Below are 19,752 nucleotides of genomic sequence, written 5' to 3'. Positions count from 1 at the left end.
TAAAATTCTAGGTAAATCAGTTATCCAAGATCACAGCATTGCATATTTTCATGTTATGATAAAGTTCCTTCAACATTAGGTGGCTGGTGGAATTTCACCTTTGTATCATTTCGACATAATTTTTGTAAGGTGCACTGTGGTTTCTTAAGAAGAGCCAAAGCTTCCCCCCCTTCACATAATTAAAAAAAGAAACAACTAAATGAACAACTTGATGGAGATATCCTTGATCACAGACAGGCTTTGTCTCAAATGCTAAAACAAGCTGTAGTGGAGAATGTCTGCTATGATAAAACTGAGATATCAACTGTTGCTATTTACAAATAGTGCTGATAATGGCCTCTCTAGTATCTTTAATATACTAATTCTGGTATGACAGACACCTTGTCACTATGCAGTATTTGTCTACCAGACTTATGCAACCTACCTTTAACATGGAAGTATTACTACTTGAAATCGAGAATCAAGTTTTCCCGGCAGTTAAATGGTTAAAAGTGCTAACAACATAAGCATGTAACTTCATCAAATCCCTTACAAAAATTAGGATATTTTTCTTGATTATGGTGCCCCATAGTTCTAAAGTAAATCATGCAAAGATATTATCTTGCAGTCCTGTAGATCAGATATCATTAGCCAGGGGAAAAAAAAAAAAGCTTTCATACACTTACCTTATCCTCTAACCGGATCAGTCTGGCTCCTACAGTATAGTATCCTTTGTCTACCCCTTTTTCTAAAAGAAAAAAATTGTGACAGTCTTCAGACAAAGAATAAGCTGAAACTAAGAAGTATATTTAATTGGATTTAAAGCAAAATAGAAGCTAGTAAAAAGTTAGGGTGATATTGATGACATGAGTGCAATAAGTAATTTTTATTTCATAGACTGTATGAGTGAAAGAGGGATTGGGTACACATGTAAAATGTGTGTGTACATATATCTATATGTACCACTTACACAATGTGTGTATATTAACTGTATAGTCATGCATACTTTTATATAAGAACACATATTATGTTTTCACATTTATAAATGTGACAGGCAGTATTGTCTACTGGACAAGACACTCACCTGGGCTCTATTCCCAGCTGACCCACTTGTATGACACTGGGCAAGTCATTATATCTCTCTTTGTCCCCATTTCTCTTCCTACCCTTTCTCCGTCTGGCCTGTGTAGGCCCTGATCTTGAACTGAAGGATTGGTACCTAAAAGTGGAAACTGTTCAAAGCAGGGCCTTTCTCTTATGTTTGTATAGTGTCTAACACAGTGGGGCCACCATTCTTGTTTGGGACCTCTAAGCACTACAGTAACAAATCAGAAATAATAATTGTATTATGAGCTGCAAAAAATATTCATAATGGGTAAAAATTTCAATAGCACCTAACATGGATCGGCTAGGTATACAGTAGCCACTGGCGCATCCCCAGAATACAAGACATCCATGCCCCTGCCTGTGTGAGCTCGTCTCCACCCGCTTCACTTCACATGAAGGCGTCTCCCCTGTTTCTATTCCCATCCACACCCCCACCACTGCCCCTGCCCTCCTGCATCCAGTCGATTCCTCTTCCCTCTCCTTTTCAGCGGCCAAAGGCATGTCAGTGCTAAATCGATACTGGACAGGGACAGTACTCCATGAACTAGGACTGTCTGGCTTAAAACCAGACAAATGTCTTCCCCAGCTAGGTATACTTAGTTTTACTTCAGCTCAGTGAGCTGGACTAGATGGTCTCTTGTGGTCCTTTCCAGCCCTAAATTTCCATACTTCAATGAGGTGACTTAGGACCTTAAGTCTGCCATTTTCACCCAATGAACTAAAATGCTTGCTTTCAAATTTATGATTTTTTTTTCACAAAACAAAAGCAAAATTTTGCAAATTTCTGATGGAAAACATGCACACAAACAGTTTGCTATTAGAAATGTGACCTTTGCACACTCATGTTTACATTCCCTTTTCACACGTTGAGCTGGATTGGTTGCTTGAGGTTTGGCCCAGGAGCCACAATCTATTTGGTTGTAATTGCCTGACTGGCTGCGCCAAACGGTTAACCAGAAGCTATGTAGCCCCTTTTTTCTTAGTGTGGGTGGCCACAGCAGGGAGCAGCTCTTGTGCATTGTTCTACTATTGTGTGTTTGGGAGGAGGGATACTTATTGGCCACCCCTCTCCCACAAAAACACGCTGAGATTTTAGGAGGGCAGTGGCCCTGTCTGGCAGCCTTCTCGAGATATTGGATAGGAGAGAAGTTTTATCAAAGAAACTGGGGAGGCAGCTAGTAGGTCACCAATCTTTCCACACAAGTAGACAACACAAATACGGTTGGAGGCATTTTGTGGGCAGAGTGGCCTGGCTGGATCCAGAGATGTGTGCTATTTGGACAATTAATTAATTAAAGAACTCATAAACCTCTGAAACTTGAATTCAAGGTTCCTGGTTTGGCTCATCTCCACCAAAAGTGAAATAATTTGCGGATTTGTTAGATACACAGGAGCATATACATTTAATTGCAAGTATGTAGAATCCTAACATCCCCTAACATGTGTATTAGGACAAATACGCATGTTTTCTAAATCTGTGCTTCACAGACCATTGGGGTGTGGTTGAATAGAAGTGGGGAGATCAGAGCTCTCTATCCCAAATCTTAACTTCCTACCCATCTCAAGTAGGCAAGACCCTATTTACATTTTAAACATCTTTACATAGTAAACACTTTTTGGTAGAACTGCACATGACCATCCTCAAAGGCACAAGTCAACAGACTATAGGAAACTTTACACAGCTTTCAGATGAAATGAAATCCAGAGGCAGAGATGCTATGTGCATTTCTAACATTCAGTAGGGAACTCTAGATTCACAACTTAATCAATAAGTTATACGTAGGACCGGTAAAATGTTTTCCCTCAAAACCTGTTTTTGTATGGAAGAGTCTTTTGCTGAAACAGAAAGTTTATGTCAACACCATATTTTGGTTTTTAATTGAAAAAGTGCAATTTTTGGCAGACAAAATACTGACATTTTTGTGGGTTTTGAGCCCATATTTCTCAGTTTTCACTTGCTGAACCCCCCACAACAATCATTTTTGGGGGTTTCTGCAAAACTCCCCAAAATCTGAAGAAAACGTTTGATCAAAATTAATTAAAAAAATTGTTGAAAATTTTCCTGGGAAAAATAATTTCCTAACCAGCTCTAATTATACAATTCATATATGTACAAGCTATCTAAACAAAAACTAAACAACTTAATAATATTTCTCATTTTAACTACTCCAGTCACTATATAGGAGAGAAAACAAGAAAACAGGAATTGTTTAGACAAACGGTTGGAAAGGAGTGCAGCTATTTTGTGGCATTCCTCTCAAGTGAAGTGAAAGACATGTCATGCAATGCTCAGTCAGCTGTGGCATGGCTTTCACTTTTCTGACATGCATGCTCTGTATCTCACAGAAGGCTGTAATCTTTCCTCCTTCTGGTTAGCCTCCATTTAGTTAGGTATTTCAGCTGTAATTTATAAGTATTGCCCTCTAATAAACGCTGCAGTCTTTTCATAAAAGTAAACTGGGTGTGTAGTCAATCTGGGAAGCCTTGTCGCAGAAGGATGGGCACTAGCTCGAATAACACTGTTCTAATGTATTTAATTTCTATCTTGTTTTTATAGTATTCCTCTACAGTCTTTTCAAAATATAGTATTTCATCCCCCCATTTCTTCTTCTGCATACTAGATTATTTGCCTTTGTAAAGAGTAGGAAAAGGTTGGACAGACAACTGTAAATCGGAAACTTCCTAACTTTTGTGTTTTTTACTTTGTAACTTAAGTAACATTCTTTTAATGTAGGGTTGGTTGCTGGGTGTGCGTGTGTGTGGGTTTTTTTGTTTGTTTTTTTTTTGGTAATATATTGGCTAACCCAGATATTAACACTTTACAAACACACAAAAAAGTTGAGATCATTATGAAGAAGGGAGTATAATTAAATATAATGGGATGAAATTACATAAGGAAAATTTAAGCTAAATATCAGGAAAGACTTCCTGACGCTAGTCAATATCAGACAGTGGAGTAATCTTCCTAAGAACGTGACAGATGCCTATCACTTATTCTATTTAAATTTAGACTAGGTAAAATAATTGTAGATGTAAAATAGGAAGCACCTTTACTATCAGATTGATAGAGAATATCTTTTGAGTCATCCAGTTCAGCTCTAGACTTTATCATTATTATATAACATGCTGCTCCTTGATGTGTTCTTCCTCGAGAGTTGCCAGGCATCTGGTTTTTGACTGGAATGCCCAGTCAAAAAGGGACCCTGGCGACTCCAGTCAGCACTGCTGACTGGGCCATTAAAAGTCTGGTTGGTGGCACAGCAGGGCTAAGGCTCCCTGCCTGCCCTGGCTCCGTGTGGCTCCTGGAAGCGGCAGCATGACTGGCTCCTAGGTGCAGGGGCGTGCCCCAAATGCTGGCTCCACAGCTCCCATTGGCAAGGAACCATGGCCAATGGGAGCTGCAAGGGCAGCACCTGCAGGCAGCGTGCAGAGACCCTTGGCTGCCCGCCCCTAAGCCTAGGATCCAGACATACTGACCACTTCCAGGAGCCACTTGGAACCAGGGTAGGCAGGGAGCCTGCCTTAGCCATGCTACACTGCTGACTGGGAGCCATCTGAGGTAAGTGCCGCCTGGCCGGAGCCTGCATCCCGAACCTCCTCCCACAACCTAGCCTCCTGCCCCAGATGAGAACCCCCTCCCACACTCCTAAATCCCTCCCAGAGCCCACACCCCAACCCTCTGTCCAAGCCCAGAGCCCCCTCCTGCACCCCAAACACCTCCCCCCATCCCCATCCCAGAGCCTACACCCCAGCCAGAGCCTTCACCCCCTACCCAAGCTCTAAGCTCCCTCCCACACTCTGAACCCTTCAGCCCCAGTCTGGAGCCCGCTTCTGCACCCCAAACCCCTCATCTCCAGCCCCACCCCAGAGCCCGCACCTCCAGCCAAAGCACCCCCTCCTGCACCCCAAACCCTCTCACACCCCAGCCCCCTATACTCCCTACCCCAGTCCAAAGCCCACTCCTGCACCCTAAACCCCTCATTTCTGGCCCCACCACAGAGCCTGTACCCCCAGCCAGAGCCCTCACCCCCCTCCCGCACCCCAACCCCCTGCCCTAGCCCAGTGAAAGTGAGTGACGGAGGAAGGGGGGATGGAGTGAGCGGGGGACGGGGCCTCAGAGAAGGGGCAGGGCAGGAGTAGGACCTGGGAAGAGGGCAGGGCAGGGCAAGGGTGTTCGGTTTTGTGCGATTAGAAAGTTGGCAACCCTAAATTCATCCCCCCACACACATACAATACTTGTTTAAAAAACAATGTAAGCTAACATTTCCAGAAGTGTTCGCTAACTTGGGGTATCACCTGTTTTTCGTGCACAATTTGAGACACCTTGTTCTTTATTTTCAGAGGTGCAGACCAGTCACAACTCCTACTGATGAAAACCAGGAACAAGAAATCTCAAGTTGGTCATCCAAAAATGGAACAGATAAAATCATTGAAACACTTATGGAACATTTTCTGCAAGGGAATAGTGAATGTCACATCTAAAATGAGGAAGAGAAAAAGAACAAGTGAAATGGGAGAAGATTACTTTTTTTAGTTTACTATTTACTAAAGTACTATGCCATATCACATCAGAACATAATGTACAAGAACGTTAAAATATGTTTCTTTTATTAGTGAGAAAAAATACTTATGGGTAGTAACTCAGTACGTGAGCTCCTCCAAACTACCTGAAAACGATTTGAGCTGGAAGTGATCTGCTACATTTTCACAGGATAAGCAATTGGCCTCAATTTTTAACCCCACAAACTATTGCTTTATAAATTATGAAGTTGTTAGAGATTTTTTTCAAATCTATTTTGAAGTATTTTTCTAAAGGTAGAAAAGGGAGAATTTGAGCTGTGTGACCTGTGGAGTAGCCCAGACTGCAAAAGGTACCTCAAAATCTCGGGAAAATATATCAAGCCCAGCACACTACTGTGGGTCACTAGGAGCGAAATGGACTAATAGAAGACACCACACTGTTCTGTCTTCTTTAAAGCAATTAAAAGTCCATGCAGGTAGACTGCTGTACCCGTAAAAAATTATTCTTTTACATCTGGGATCTCTAAAATAATAGATAAGAAAATTATCTAGGGCTCAGTGATTAGATCATTTTGGTCATAATTTAAATAATCTTGACCCCTTCTTCAACTGAGATGCAGAACAGAAGTACACTGGATTTTGTTACATAGCTACGTTGTATTTCTGCACCTTCTCCAGAATGTGCGGATGCCAGTATTTGGCCACGAAGTCATAACAATGTTTATAAAATAACTATGGGAGTAATTTAATATGAAATACTGTAAGTATCCTTAGTAATTATTTAAAGGTGGTGAAATTTGACCGTGTGTGGAGGGCCAAGCTAAGTGGTGAATAGGCTCCCATCTAGCTTTGAAAATGGGACTTACGTGGTGCAAGGGAACTAATTTCACCCAGAAGTGAAAAACAGATTCAGAGGCAAGAAGGAGAACAGCCTGCATCTATATAAAATGATGTCTGCTTAGAGGGCATTTTTTCTCTGCTGGCAGATTTCTTTTTGATCCCACCTTCCTCATCTTTATCCGGGATGGGGTAAAACAGTACTTAAGAAATACTGACTCCCATATCCCACATATTCACCCATTTTAAAAGCCAAATTGATCTGAACACATTTATTAAGCTTCTGAAAGATTCTTCTTCTCCACTTCCAGTTACTGGCTGGAAACAGAATGACACAGAATAAGAAACTCCTGCTAAGTCAACCCAAAAGCAGGAAGAAGTGCTAAAAATCCCACAAGAAAGCCTGTTTCTGGTGAGATTTCCAGTCGTGTTGCACACACATAAGCGGTTCTGATAAGGCACCAACCTTTGGATATTTATTTGAATCTGAACACTGAATCTTTTGTGGCATTATTCTTCCCCTGTGCTCCTGAATGGCCATGGGGATTCTCTGAAGTTGCATGCAAAACCACTGAACTTCATTAGGTGCAGAAGGTGGCTTGTTACTATTTTACATTTTACTATTTGTACTATCTCATAGGTGTTTGTTTTGTTTAGTAAATATTATTGAATCTCCAATTTCACTTTGAAAATGGGACTTAGGCACTTTTCAAAATTTGACCATTAATTATCCAGGTGACTAAGCATTATCTTTGACAAAGTATATTTTTTGGCTTTTTAAAATTTCCAGTCTTTAAGGAATTTTGAGTGAAAACGGCCAATAATTACTTCTAATTAACACAAAGTATTGCTATTATGTATCTGTAATATCTTGTCCATGTTTATGTCATTCACTTGTGAAAGCTGATCTAAAACTAAATCTATAGTATGTATCACACTATGTGTAGTGTTGTCAGTATTGACAACAGAGATTCAAAAGATGTCTGATCTGAAGCTCACTGAGGTCAGTCGAAACATTTCCATTGACTTCAATGGGCTTTAGATCAGACCTTAAGATTCTTTGAATAAAGCTGGTAATAAACCACAAAGAAGTCATTGGGAAGGCAACATTCTTTTTGTATTTTTCTTTTCAATACTTTGATTTTCCCTGCATTTTTATTTCTCTTTTCTTTGCCAGCTATGAATGCAAAAATCCGACAGACTCCATATTGCTGACGAGGGAGATTCTCAGTAATGTCTTTGCTTGAGAAGAATGCACTGTTTAAAAATTCCTTTTTAATGCAAGACTGGCCAGCCATGCCTACGAAAATTCAGGGATCTCAGGTATCCAGAGGGGATGGGAAAGTGCGAGTGTCTGTCACTGTCAGAAAGGGGCGAAGCTACAACCATTTAGCTGAATTCACCTGAACGTTGTTGAATAAAATAGGGTTGAAATCAAAACCACTCCTGGTTTTAGTTTTGCAAACTAAAACAGCACCCAAAATGAGGTGGGTGAAATCTGGAACTATTTATCTGGACCTACCCATCATTCTTGAACTTAGGGAGGGGGTCAGATAAAAGAAGATATAGATCAGGTAATTTCTGCTCTTTGTCTTGCAAACCCATAACTGAGACACTTAGGTTTTGCAACCTTAAGAACCATCTCCAGTTTCCCTCCTCTCCAGTCAATATTTATGATGCTGTCAGTTCCCCTGTGGGTGCTGCCATATCTGCCTGCAAGTGGCATAACTTTGTAGAGCTGGCAGGCTATGGCGAGTGGCATCATTCTTGGCAGCATCACCTTTGAAAGATGGTTACTTCTGGAAAAGTTGTCTCAGAGCAGCTGTTCAGCACTAAGGCTGTTCCAAGAACCGATTAGCAGAGGAAGTTGTTTAAGTGATGGGTCTGCAATGTTCTTGTCTGGAACAGCAAGCATCACTTCCATAAAATGTCGCCAGGAGCCCTGGTGATCCTAAGTCCGCTCTCAAATAAAGCTGTGCATCATAATCAGGTCTGAAGATGGACTAACAAGAATTTTTTTCTTTCTATTACTGAATATTTGTGTAAACTAAGAAGTTCTCCAAAGACAAATACAATATGAATGCAAAATGAAGGGCAAGATTTTTCATGACAAAAAATTGTAGCAGACCCTAGTTTGAACTGGAATTCCCTCACCGCTCCTCACCCTCCAGGATGGGGTTTTCAGACCATATCACTAGTGTAGGGACTCACTGCCAAACCTGAGGGCTCCTGGTAGTCCAGTGATACCTTATAGACCCCACTCTTCCCCTGAAAAATCTTTGCTTCTAATGTAGTATCCGCATGTGAGCTGCCTTGAATGGAGCTGATTACAGCTCCCAGACAGCCACTGAGGCAGGTTTGGCCCCAAACGGCTTTATTTCAACACTTGTTTAAATCGCTAAAGCTATTTGAGATCATCCAAATAGGCAAAATAGGTTGAAGGAGCTAGGATTTATGGACTAAACTTTAGTAGCCTTGTCTGTGTGATCTGATGCTTAATGAAGCATGGATGGAGAGTACCCAGCTTCACAAATTCTTTGGAATGTTACCCCACAGTTATGCTCTTTACATTCAAATCTCTCTCTTGCTCTCTGCCTTAGATACAAAAACCTGTCTCATAAAACATATTTCAGTCACCTCCAATGCTATGTTCAAGTAATAGCAGATTAGAGCTATAATTTGTAATATTAAACCCAAAGTAAAAAAACGAAACAAAAAAAAAACCAACCCCAAAACCCTGAAGTCTCACAACATTTTTAAAAACTCACTTGCACAATGCACTTTAAAAAAAATAACTCAGGGTGCAAACATACGTAAATGTGTGCAAGCTAGCCAATTTCTTCCCTACAGCTAAACCACAATTTAGCTATGAGGAAGAAGAGCATACCATATATTCCACTTTGCTGCAGGTCCCCTGCAGTGGTCAGCCTTTAAAAGTTTCTTCCATTTTGCAAGATACTACTGTTTCTTGTGTTATTTTTCATTTTAATACAGGGTATATGGGTAAAAAATTTCAAAAACACCTATGCGATTTAGGAGCTTAAATTACATTTTCAATAGTAACTCAGACATTCAGAATCCTAAATCCCATTGACTTTCAGTGAGACTGATGCTTCTAAGTGCCTAAAGTCACTCTGCAAAAATAGGACTTAGGTGCTTTTGAAAATGTTGATCCTAAATCCAAACCCATAGAATCTTTCAGAAAGGAAGAGACCTTTTTAAGTGTAAATGACATATATCCAAGCCCAGCCAAAATGGTTTAGAAAGCAGTTTGATATGGCAAATCTTATAGTAAGAGAAGTTTTCAGGCCTCTTTGTCCTGGTACACATTTTTAACAGCTGTACTCAATTTCTGTTTAATCCCAGCAGCCCTACATGAATGCCAGGTAGCAATCCTTCTGCAGCTGTACTGGGCCTATTAACTGCGTCCAGCAATTGACTGTATGATTGGTCTACATTAGTCTACCAACAGTTATTTCCACTGAATGATGGAGCCACTCATGTTACAAAAATATATATAGTCATCATACCTGGAAGAAAAAGACCAGGCTTCCCTAAGGAATGATCCAATCTGAAAAGAAAACAGACAATCATTTTAGTTTGCCAGCAGCAGAATTATCATACAACTTATTGTTTTCTGCTTGGAATAGTACACATGCATATTTTACATGCAAAAGAACAGTAGTTTTAAATCAACAGCAAGGCAAGTGAAAATGCTGGTCTTGCATGACTGGATTTACATACAGTCAGCAGTCTCGCCCTTTATACATTGCTATTTGTTGGAATAAAGCTGCATTGATACTGTGGTTTTCCAGAACACTGATATTTTATTTATTTCTTCTGTTTTCGTTTTATAGCTAAAGCAATTTAGACCTGTATTGCACTGAATCCAGTAACTATGAATATCCAGACAAGATGGCTTCTTAATAATATTCATAACTGTTCCCTGAATCACACAGAGACAGGGTGTTGTTTTTTTTAAATCATTTTATTTTGAAAAAAGTAGACCCTATCCTGCTCAGTAGGAATTTTGCCACAGGCCTCAGTGGGTGAAAGATCTGGTTCTGGTGTCCTCAGTAACTCATCAATGCACTACAAAGAAAAAAAACAAACCTATGCTGAAAGCCAGAAGTACATGTTTAAGGCAAAATTTCACATGATTGATTCAATAGTTGAGAAAGTATGTGACAGAAAAGTAAGCAAGCAAGAGGAGTAATTGTGGGAGAGGAAAGGGGAAGAAGAGGAGATTCAGATAGACAGGCAAGCACAGGTGAAATAATGATTTCTCCCAACCATGGAGAGTCATAGAGAGGAGACAGAAAGGGAAGTCACTATTGGAAGAGTTTTTCTTTTGTGAGAACTGATCAGAAATGCTCACAACCTGCAATAAATTTCACACTATTGACCTCAATTTCTTTTCTTCCCTTTTGATTTTTTGGGGAGGATGTTGACTGTATACAAAAAAGGTTAAAAACTGACTAAGTCAAACCTTGCAGATATCATGATCCCAGCTTGCAATTTTTGACAATTACTGTTCATTAAGTACACGTCTCTTCTAAAGCCAGCCGGCACCAGAGAAATCAAATATTTGATTAGACAGACAGGGCATACCTTCTTTGAAGTTCTTTTATGCGAACCATCATATTAAGGTGTCCTTGAGAGTACTGTTCAATTACATCGCGTACATCATACGGTTTTCGAGCTTGCTGTGAAAGGAGTAATATGAGAGACTGTGTCATACCCCTTGTTTTACATCACTCATTTATATCAGTTGGACCATCAGTTTTCATCCTCTAGAGCTTTTTTTGTTTTGCAAAGTTCTCTGTAATTACTGAAAAATATGTTATTCTTAGAAATTACAGAAGTGCATATTCAGCACAGGAACATGGCTGAGCGATACCCATTACTGTCAATAAGAGTCACACCTTTACACTGTCACATGTTGACAAAAATACTGGAGCGTCATAGTCCAGTTTAAGCACAGAACGCCACAGTATGTAATTTAATGAAGGTTACATGTGTGACTTTCCTCAGCTTATTACAGAACCATATAGACGTCATTCTGTCATTATTCCCAACAGTAAAGAGAAGCCCAATTCATAAAGCTTGGATCCAGATTCAAACTCTTCCAAACTTTGGGGATGATTAGTGACAGGGTTTTGGTCTAGATCATTGGTGCGATAGGAGCTTCCTCAAAGCTTGACAGTATTTAGATTTGGAGTTGGTTTGGGCCCATATCTACCCACACGTCCAGATGCAAAAAGGAACAACTAAGATTAAAAATAGAAGTGAAGCTACAAAGGCAAAAAGGCTAAAACTACGGGGTTTCTCTGACTTTTCCTTTTTCTAAGCCTGAGTCCAGCTGCTGCTGCTAACTGCCAGTTGCTGGATATGGCTCCTGAGACAGAATTTAAAAATAAGCTTGGGTAATTTGCATAAAAGGATGCGATTATAAAAGGTGCAATATGGACAAATTAGGGGAGGAAAAAGCTGATCTGCTTTTGAAAATATAAGCATTTTCGGAGTCATCAGCCCAGTGGGAAATATGGGGCAAGATGTCTGCCTTTTGGCTTTGGATCAAGAACAAAAAGGTACACGGCAAATCTAGTAATTGAAAATAACTGAAAACAGCTCATTAGTCATCTTGTTGTCTGTTTCCACTCTGCCACAGCTTCAGCCAGAGCCATTAGCATGCACCATTGCACACATGCACAGAACACCTACAGTATGTGTTGGAGTCATGCTTGGAAGGCAGCCATATCGAAATTTCAAATAAAAAGCATGCAACTGGAGTGGAAACAAAGCCTGTAAAATGAAGAAGCAAAAGCTCTTAATGACAAAATATGCTTCTCGTGCTCTTCAGTCAGTAGTTACCTGTAGCATTGGTTTCAACAGGGCTTAGAGTTTTGTTGTTATGTGTAGGGGTATATGTGTGTGTGTGTGTTTAAAGCTTTCAATTTATTGCCATACCACCCCCTCTCCCCCCTGGCTTTCTCAGCTACATTTGTAGTAGACGCTGACACATCACTATTTCTGGCCAGAAAAGCAGGCTATTGTCTTCCCCCAGAGAAACAGTGCCAATATCACTCTTTGGATTGACTGGCAGGGGTGCTTTGAGTGCATTTTGGCTAATTCTCTCTCTCTTCTTTTGGACACTCTCTATTTACAGATGATGCATGGCCCAGAGCCTAAATGTACTAAGTTTTTTATTTTTAAATATGTGTTACCATGTGCATAATTAATTCTCCTCATTCCCAATAAAATTTCACTTCCCCTCCCTAAAACTCTCTTTATCCCTGCTACCAAATCATCAGCACTAAAGCCTTGTGTTGTAAAGTACTCTAAATTGAATGCTGCCTGAGCCCAGTCTAAAGTTTGGAAAGAATCAAGATTAAAAAAAATCCCTCTCCTATTCTTTTTCTTCCATTTTTCCAGTAGCCCTCCTTAGACCTGAACATCATATGCCCTTGCCAATTTCTGGAACAGCGTCCACAGACGTGCCTCAACTAAACACAATCCCTTCTCAAGTTCTGACTGAAAAATACTACAATATACCGTACAACTAGGGGAAGGGTATAATGGAGACCCCCAGGAAAATTTGGCAAATTTGGCAAAACTCCCTGAGCCCAAGTAATCAGGGCCAGCCTTACGGGTGGGCGATGTGGTCAGGGTGGTGCTGTGCCCAAGAGGCAAGGAGTAGGGCAGGCCTGGGGTGCAAGGCCGCAGAAGGGAGTTCAGGGCAATGTGGGGAGGTAGTGTAGCCCGGGAGTGATGGGGTGGAATGATGGGGAGGCAGTGGGGCCAGGGCTGATGGGGGATGGGTGGAAGGCCGGGGGAGGCAGCGTGGCCCAGGGGCAATGCGGGGTAGGTAGGGAGGCGGCAGGGGAGCCAAAATACAAGTTTACCCAGGGCACCATTTTCCCTAAGGCTGGCCCTGCAAGTAATTCTCAGACTCCGCAATACTGGGCTTCTTTCCTCCTTAATTTATCCTTGGTCCAGACCATTTGGACTCAACATTCTAAATCCATCTCAAATTCAGTGTCTTTTGAGTAAAGACATTCGAGCACATCTGAAACTCAAGTCATCTGTATCTGAATTCCCCAAATCTATCTCCAACTCTGGTCTACCTTAGCCTATGTTTTGTATCCATAAGTCATCTGAATATTGATTTCCCAAACTCATCTAATACACAAAGACTTCTAAGCTAGGATATCTTTAAAAAAAGTTACAAACTCAGGTCCTTTGGTTCTGAACATGGCAATCTCATCTCACATTTCTGACCCTTGTGATTACATTTGATCTTAGCTCAAAAAGCCGAGAAGCTTAGGGCTTAAGTCAAACCTGCTTGAAACCTAGTCTCTCCATATTCTCTCTTTTTTATTTTTTATATCACCTCAAAAATCGTATGAAAACTATTAATTAATGGACTGTGTGGGAAACTTGTAGCCAGATTTTTAGAAGTAATTAGCCTCCACATATTTTATTGAACTTCGTGGGCGCTGGAAGTACTCAGCGCCTTTGAAAATCAGGTCACTAGTTACTACAAGAAGAATATCATAATTAAATTAATACTAAAAGTGCTATTGTAATGGGAAATTAGGGAATTAGACCTTAGGCAGGTGAATGAAAAAGAGTTCCCAAAGTGACAAGCGATTTTGGGTGCTTCAAATTTTGGATGAATAACTTGAGAGTCCTTAAAGAAAGTGAATGTTCAGAGAGTGGACGCTCAGTACTTTCTGAAAATCAGGCCCCTTTAAGATGTCTTAAGTTGGGCATTCAAAACCATTAGTCATTTTGGAAAATCTTGATCGTGATTTTGAAATCAACATTGTATTATATACTACTAAAACAATTAAATCTATTTTGTTGCACTCAAACTATTCTCCAGTCTATTTTTCAGACGTTTACTAGATGATCATCACATAAAATTCATATACAACTGCATTGTAGCAGGACCCTCTATGTAGTCTTTTCTGTTTGTTAAACAATACACATGAGCATATTGATAGTTTTATAAGGATAGTTTCAAAAGGAAAAACCTGATAATTTTTAAACTACTCTAGAAATTAAAGGTGCAACAAAAAAAGATGAGTGAAAAAGAATGATGGGGCTGATTCTAGAAATGCTGAAGTGTTCTGGAGCACTACACTGACGTTAACTAGGAGTTCTGTACAATTGTGAAATTTGCCCCTATGTAGAAGGCAAGCATGAAGCCTAGTGTTTAAATACATAGGCCTTTTCCCAGCCTTATGCTAAAGGGCCAATTGCACCCACTGAGCATTTTCAAAGTCCAACCCATTGTTCCCCCCCTTGCTTATCTTTCTCATTTGTCCCTCTTGTTAATATTGCTGCTTACCTGAAATTTTCTTCTGGCTACAAAATATTGCATTCTCCTTATGACTTTGACAGCTATTCGGTGTGCTTCAGTTAACCTGCCGAATAAAACACACAAAAAGAAAAAAAAAAAGAAAGAAAAATAACAGAAGATGACTGTAAGCAATGAACTACAACATGTCCTAATACTTTTCTACAATGCAAATTTATAACACAATATATTTAGCACATATGCCTCTTTTGTTCCATTGCCTTGCCTTCTTCTATAGTTCTGGCTCTAAGTAAAATAAATTGATAAGAGAGACAGTAGAAGCAGGTGTACAAAGATAAAATGTGTGGGGGATTAGACAGGATTACTGTCATTGCATATAACTGGCATCAGTTCGAAGAATGTGAAATGTTTTTAGAACCATGACCACATTCCTTATTTTGCTTTTATTGAATGGTTGCCCATGAGCTCCAGAGCATGGAAATTAAGTCCTTTGAAAAGTGCTTTGATTCTTCGGAGGAGGGGGGCAGGAGGAGAGAACAACAAACCACAAGATTTGAAACAAGCCTAACACAACACACATACATATATTACATACTATGTGTGTGTGTGTGTGTATCTGTATGAACAGATACATAGACACCCCCCACACTCATATATAACAGTTACACACATATATCAATATCATATCACACACAATATATTTAGCAAATATCATCCTCCCAATCATTCAAAATTGGTGAGATGAGCAAAGTTGTATTTATCCTCCCAAGCTGGCGACACTGCTCAGAGGGCAATACTCTATGTTGACATCATCACTGACATCTGATGACAGCCTTGAAAAGGCCAGCCAGCATGGTGACTGGATCCGCCAAGTATCCTGAAAGCAGAGCCAACTGCCTCTCCCCTACCGTCACTCACTGGGGAAAGGAGCCGGCAGGCGGCCCTGGTTTCTCCTGCTCTGAGGTGCCCCTTTCAGAGTGAAGGCCTTAAAGACGTAATGATTTCAGTGCATTACAAACGAAATAGTGCCCATACCAAAGCAGCACTTTAAAATTGTTCGTTGATTAAATCATTCCTGTTGATTTGGCAATGTACCACAATCTGAGGAATATATTTTTTTAAACCTCAGGGAAATATTTTACTGTTATTTCTATCTAAGCAAGTCACTATTTGCAGTTTAAAAATATATATTTATACACAGAGTGTCTGTATGAAATGTGTATATATACACAATACAACCCCCTCCCCAGCAAATTGTATAGACATAAACACACAGAGAGAGCATTGCAGAGTCAAAAAATTAAGCAAGTGAGCTGGATTCCAAAACTTCTTGTGTGTCATCAACAGAATTGTTATGTTCCAATCATTAAACAAGTGCCACTGACAGCTTACTAGTAGTTTGGCCTATAGGACCTTTATTATGACAAAAGGAAAGCACCGAGCTTGGCTCACAGAGCTCCAGCTAAGATTGTATGGCTTGTGATTAAGAGGCAAATGTCTTTTTGTCTGTAAACTAAGTACATTTGATACAGAAATCGTCGACAGTTACTAAACACAATGCAATTTTAAAAAGAGTAGCACCCCAGAACCCTAAACATTACCTACAGGTAATGAGAGCCTGAAACAAACATCTAGATCTGGATATCCTGATATCTGTATGCACCTATAGGCAGGGCCGTCCCTAGCCATTTTGGTGCCCTACGCAGCCCCCCAGGCTGTGTGGGGCTCCAGGCCTCCGGGAGGGTGGGGGAGAGAGACTGGCCCCAAGCCTCTGCGGGGGGAGGGGCTGGAGGGCAGGGGGGAAAGCCCCCCCCCAGCCCCAGGCCGCTCCGCTCCCCTGGCTCCCAGCCTTGGGGGGCTAGGGGGAACTGCCCCCCAGCACTTGCTGGTGGCGCAGCTGAGAGCCTGGGGAGAGGAGCAGGCTGGGGCCAGGTTGCTCCACTTACCATATGGTGAGTGCAGGCCTGACCCCTGCAGAAGTCCTCAGTGGAGTGGGGGCGGGGCTGGAGCAGCACGCAGCTGCGCAGGGCACCAGGAAATGTGGTGCCCCAAATTTCCTGGTACCCTACGCAGCTGCGTACTTTGCATATGGGTAGGGACGGCCCTGCCTAGAGGGTTCATTAAGTGCAGTACAAGGAAATGGGTTCTGCAAGGCAAAACCAGCTCCAAACAGATACAGCCAATAGAAAATAGACATGGGTGAAGTCCTTTAAGTCCAATCCTCCCCTGTCGGCAAAGATCTGTTCCCTACAATACATTCTCTAGTGCACTGTCAAGTTTTAAATGTCTCAAGTGATCAAGTTGCCCTTTGGAGGCTATTACACAATTTAACAGGCCCCACTACTAGAAAAGGGTATTTATTTATGAAATAAAGTAAGAGAAACACCCGATTTTAATACAAAGACATTCAGTGTGGGATTTTCAAAAGGACTCAGTATTGACCAGACTCTGCTCCTAATGGTAAAACTCCTACGGACTTCACTGGGAACACGATGGGGCTGAGTGCTTTTGAAAATCCCATCCATATCTGGAGAGCAAATTATTGCTCATATTTAATGATCCCTAGCTGTGAAACAGAAGCACAAACGTATGAAATTCTATTTTAGTGGGAAAAAAACTACAGCATGAAGAGGTGCACATCCAGAGCTGAGATATGTATGTTATCGGAATTACCCCAATAAATCCATAGACACATACTGTCTCCTGAAGATACACATTTAACTGCTACACCCTAGTGGTGAGTGATATTCTGTTCTTAAAAATCATGTTACCCTTGAATGCTGGGTAACCACACTCAACATTGATTTTGAATAGAAAAACATCTATTGTGGGGTTAGATGATGCAGATGGATCTAAATTGCAGTGCAAGTCATATACCGTACAGTTTTGTAAGGAAACAGGCCCAATGGTGCCAGAACCAGAGGGAGGGGAGCAGGGGACCATGCCCTCCCCCACTTTTTAACATGGACATAGTTTGGGGGACAGGAGGTGGTGTTGCTCCCCAAACTGCAAGCCTTGTGCAAGTGCGGAGTGCCCCCCCAAACTGCACCCTTGCCCACTGGCCCCCAAATTATGCCCAAGTTAAAAAGCGGTCCCATGGCCTTCCCAGTTCCGGCACCAGTGGCCCCCCTCTTCTACAAAGGTTCCCGTGCCCTTGAACAGGCCCGTCTACAAAGTTATGAATTCCCAAGCTTTGATCACTTTGAGTCACAGCCTAAAATGTTTTTTGCAGTTAGGACTAAGTTGTGGCTATTAGGCACTGCAAAGGGGATGATGCAGAGCCTGGCATACAGGTCTTCTTAACTGTTTCTTCTCTGTCCCCCAGTGGTGCACCTGAACTGCTTCTTGTACTGTCCCCACCCTGCACTTGCATATGCACACACCTGCGCATTCATACACACACAGGCAAAGGACAATCTGGTCTTTCACTTAATATTTTGATATGTAAATTACTTGGCCTTAATATAGCCTTCTGCACAAATCTGTAATGACAGACTCATTTCTGTAAACATTATGCGTGTGTAAAGTACCTTTCACCCAAGGATCTCAGAGGCACTCCACAATACAAAACATTAATTAACCTCTTAACCCCTTTCTCTAAGCATTGTTATTATTATCCCTATTTAGATTGAGACACAGAGTTTATGTCTGTTATCCAAATGTACTGTGAGTTAGTGGCAGATCTAAGAACAGAACGCCAGAGTCCTGATTCCCAGTCCTCCGCTTTAAGCTCTAATTCAGGAAAGCATTTAAGCAGGTGCTCGAGTCCCATTGACTTGTTAAGCACATGCTTAAATATTCTCCTGAATAAGGATGCTTTCCTGTAACAAGGCTTTAAATGATCATATGACACACCTTTCATAATCGAGATTTACTTTTAATTAAATTCCTTTATATTTCTTTGTGTTATTTATTCTTGTAATTGTAGCCTTTTTCAGTTAAGGTTTTTTATTTAATATTGTGAATAGTTCTGAAAAAAGCAGCTGTGGGTTACTGTCTAAGAAGAGAACTTTACGGTTTTTTAAAAAGGAATTTTATGTCAGGGATCACTGATGAAACTGGGTCCCAAATGTGTCACGTGTAGTCAATTCATACACTAAAAATAATTATTTGGGGCAATCAAAACTAGATCTGTACTGATTTTTTTCAGTATTCGTTTTCAATTTTTCTATAAAAAAAACACTCAGACCAGAGTAAATACCTTTATGTATATATGGTATGAATAGGTATAGGAATGTATACCTAAAGGTATGAATATATATATATATATATATATATATATATATATATATATATATATATATATATATATTCATACCTTTAGGTATACATTCCTATACCTATTCATATATCCTGGGTGAACCCCATAGTGATAATGCTTCAGGGATGACAAGGAAGCCGTGATCACGCCCAGAAACTCATTCATCCAGCTTCTTAACATTAAATGTAAAAAAGAAACACTCAATAGCCCCATCATTAATGCAAACTTAAGCATCAACAGCAAAATTAATATTTACACATTGTACATCCTGTAAACTTTATAGTATGCAATTTATGATAAAAATCGAGCCAGTTGAGGAGCTTCATGGTTGTCACTGTGCTGGACACCTTAGAAACTCAGAGGGGCCAAGTGACAGCAGGGAAAAAATCAATCCAAGTCACAGGAAATGAGCACTTGAGCTAAATAAGAATAAAAATCTGTGTTAACTCTCAGCATTATAGTGCCTATGAAACTGTTGAGAAGTTCTGATTCTATCCAGCAGAGGGCAATGACATACATGCAGAGGCTACTGAGCATACTATGAAGTTGTTTTGTAATTTCCTCGGACATTTTTATGTGCAAAACCAAGCAAAAGCAACAGTCCTCATTAAGTACAATGTCCAGGCTGAGTCAAGTTTTGAAGTCGTTATTTTTGCAAGAGTCCCATTCAAAAGTGTGTGGTTAGAATTTTATCATCAGGCAAAAGTGTATTTTTTCACTC

At 40.6% G+C, this 19,752-nt stretch overlaps 1 protein-coding gene across 1 annotated transcript in view; it reads right to left on the bottom strand.

Annotated features, from left to right (window-relative positions):
* LOC311514343 (potassium voltage-gated channel subfamily KQT member 1-like) overlaps window positions 1-19,752 on the bottom strand; it is a gene marked incomplete at its 5' end in the record, with an annotated part of 745,885 nt that overhangs the window by 287,484 nt on the left and 438,649 nt on the right. Inside the window, 4 exons of the mRNA XM_084616893.1 lie at window positions 666-727; window positions 9,975-10,015; window positions 11,056-11,150; window positions 14,801-14,876. Coding sequence (XP_084473019.1) covers window positions 666-727; window positions 9,975-10,015; window positions 11,056-11,150; window positions 14,801-14,876 — 274 coding nt within the window. The remainder of the gene's footprint in view (window positions 1-665; window positions 728-9,974; window positions 10,016-11,055; window positions 11,151-14,800; window positions 14,877-19,752) is intronic.

This window comes from Lepidochelys olivacea (assembly GCF_965140295.1).
Source record: "Lepidochelys olivacea isolate rLepOli2 genome assembly, chromosome: 1".
Lineage (NCBI taxonomy): Eukaryota > Metazoa > Chordata > Testudines > Cheloniidae > Lepidochelys > Lepidochelys olivacea.
Note: the sequence above shows the minus strand (reverse complement) of the source record. Positions and strands in the feature narration are given on the sequence as shown.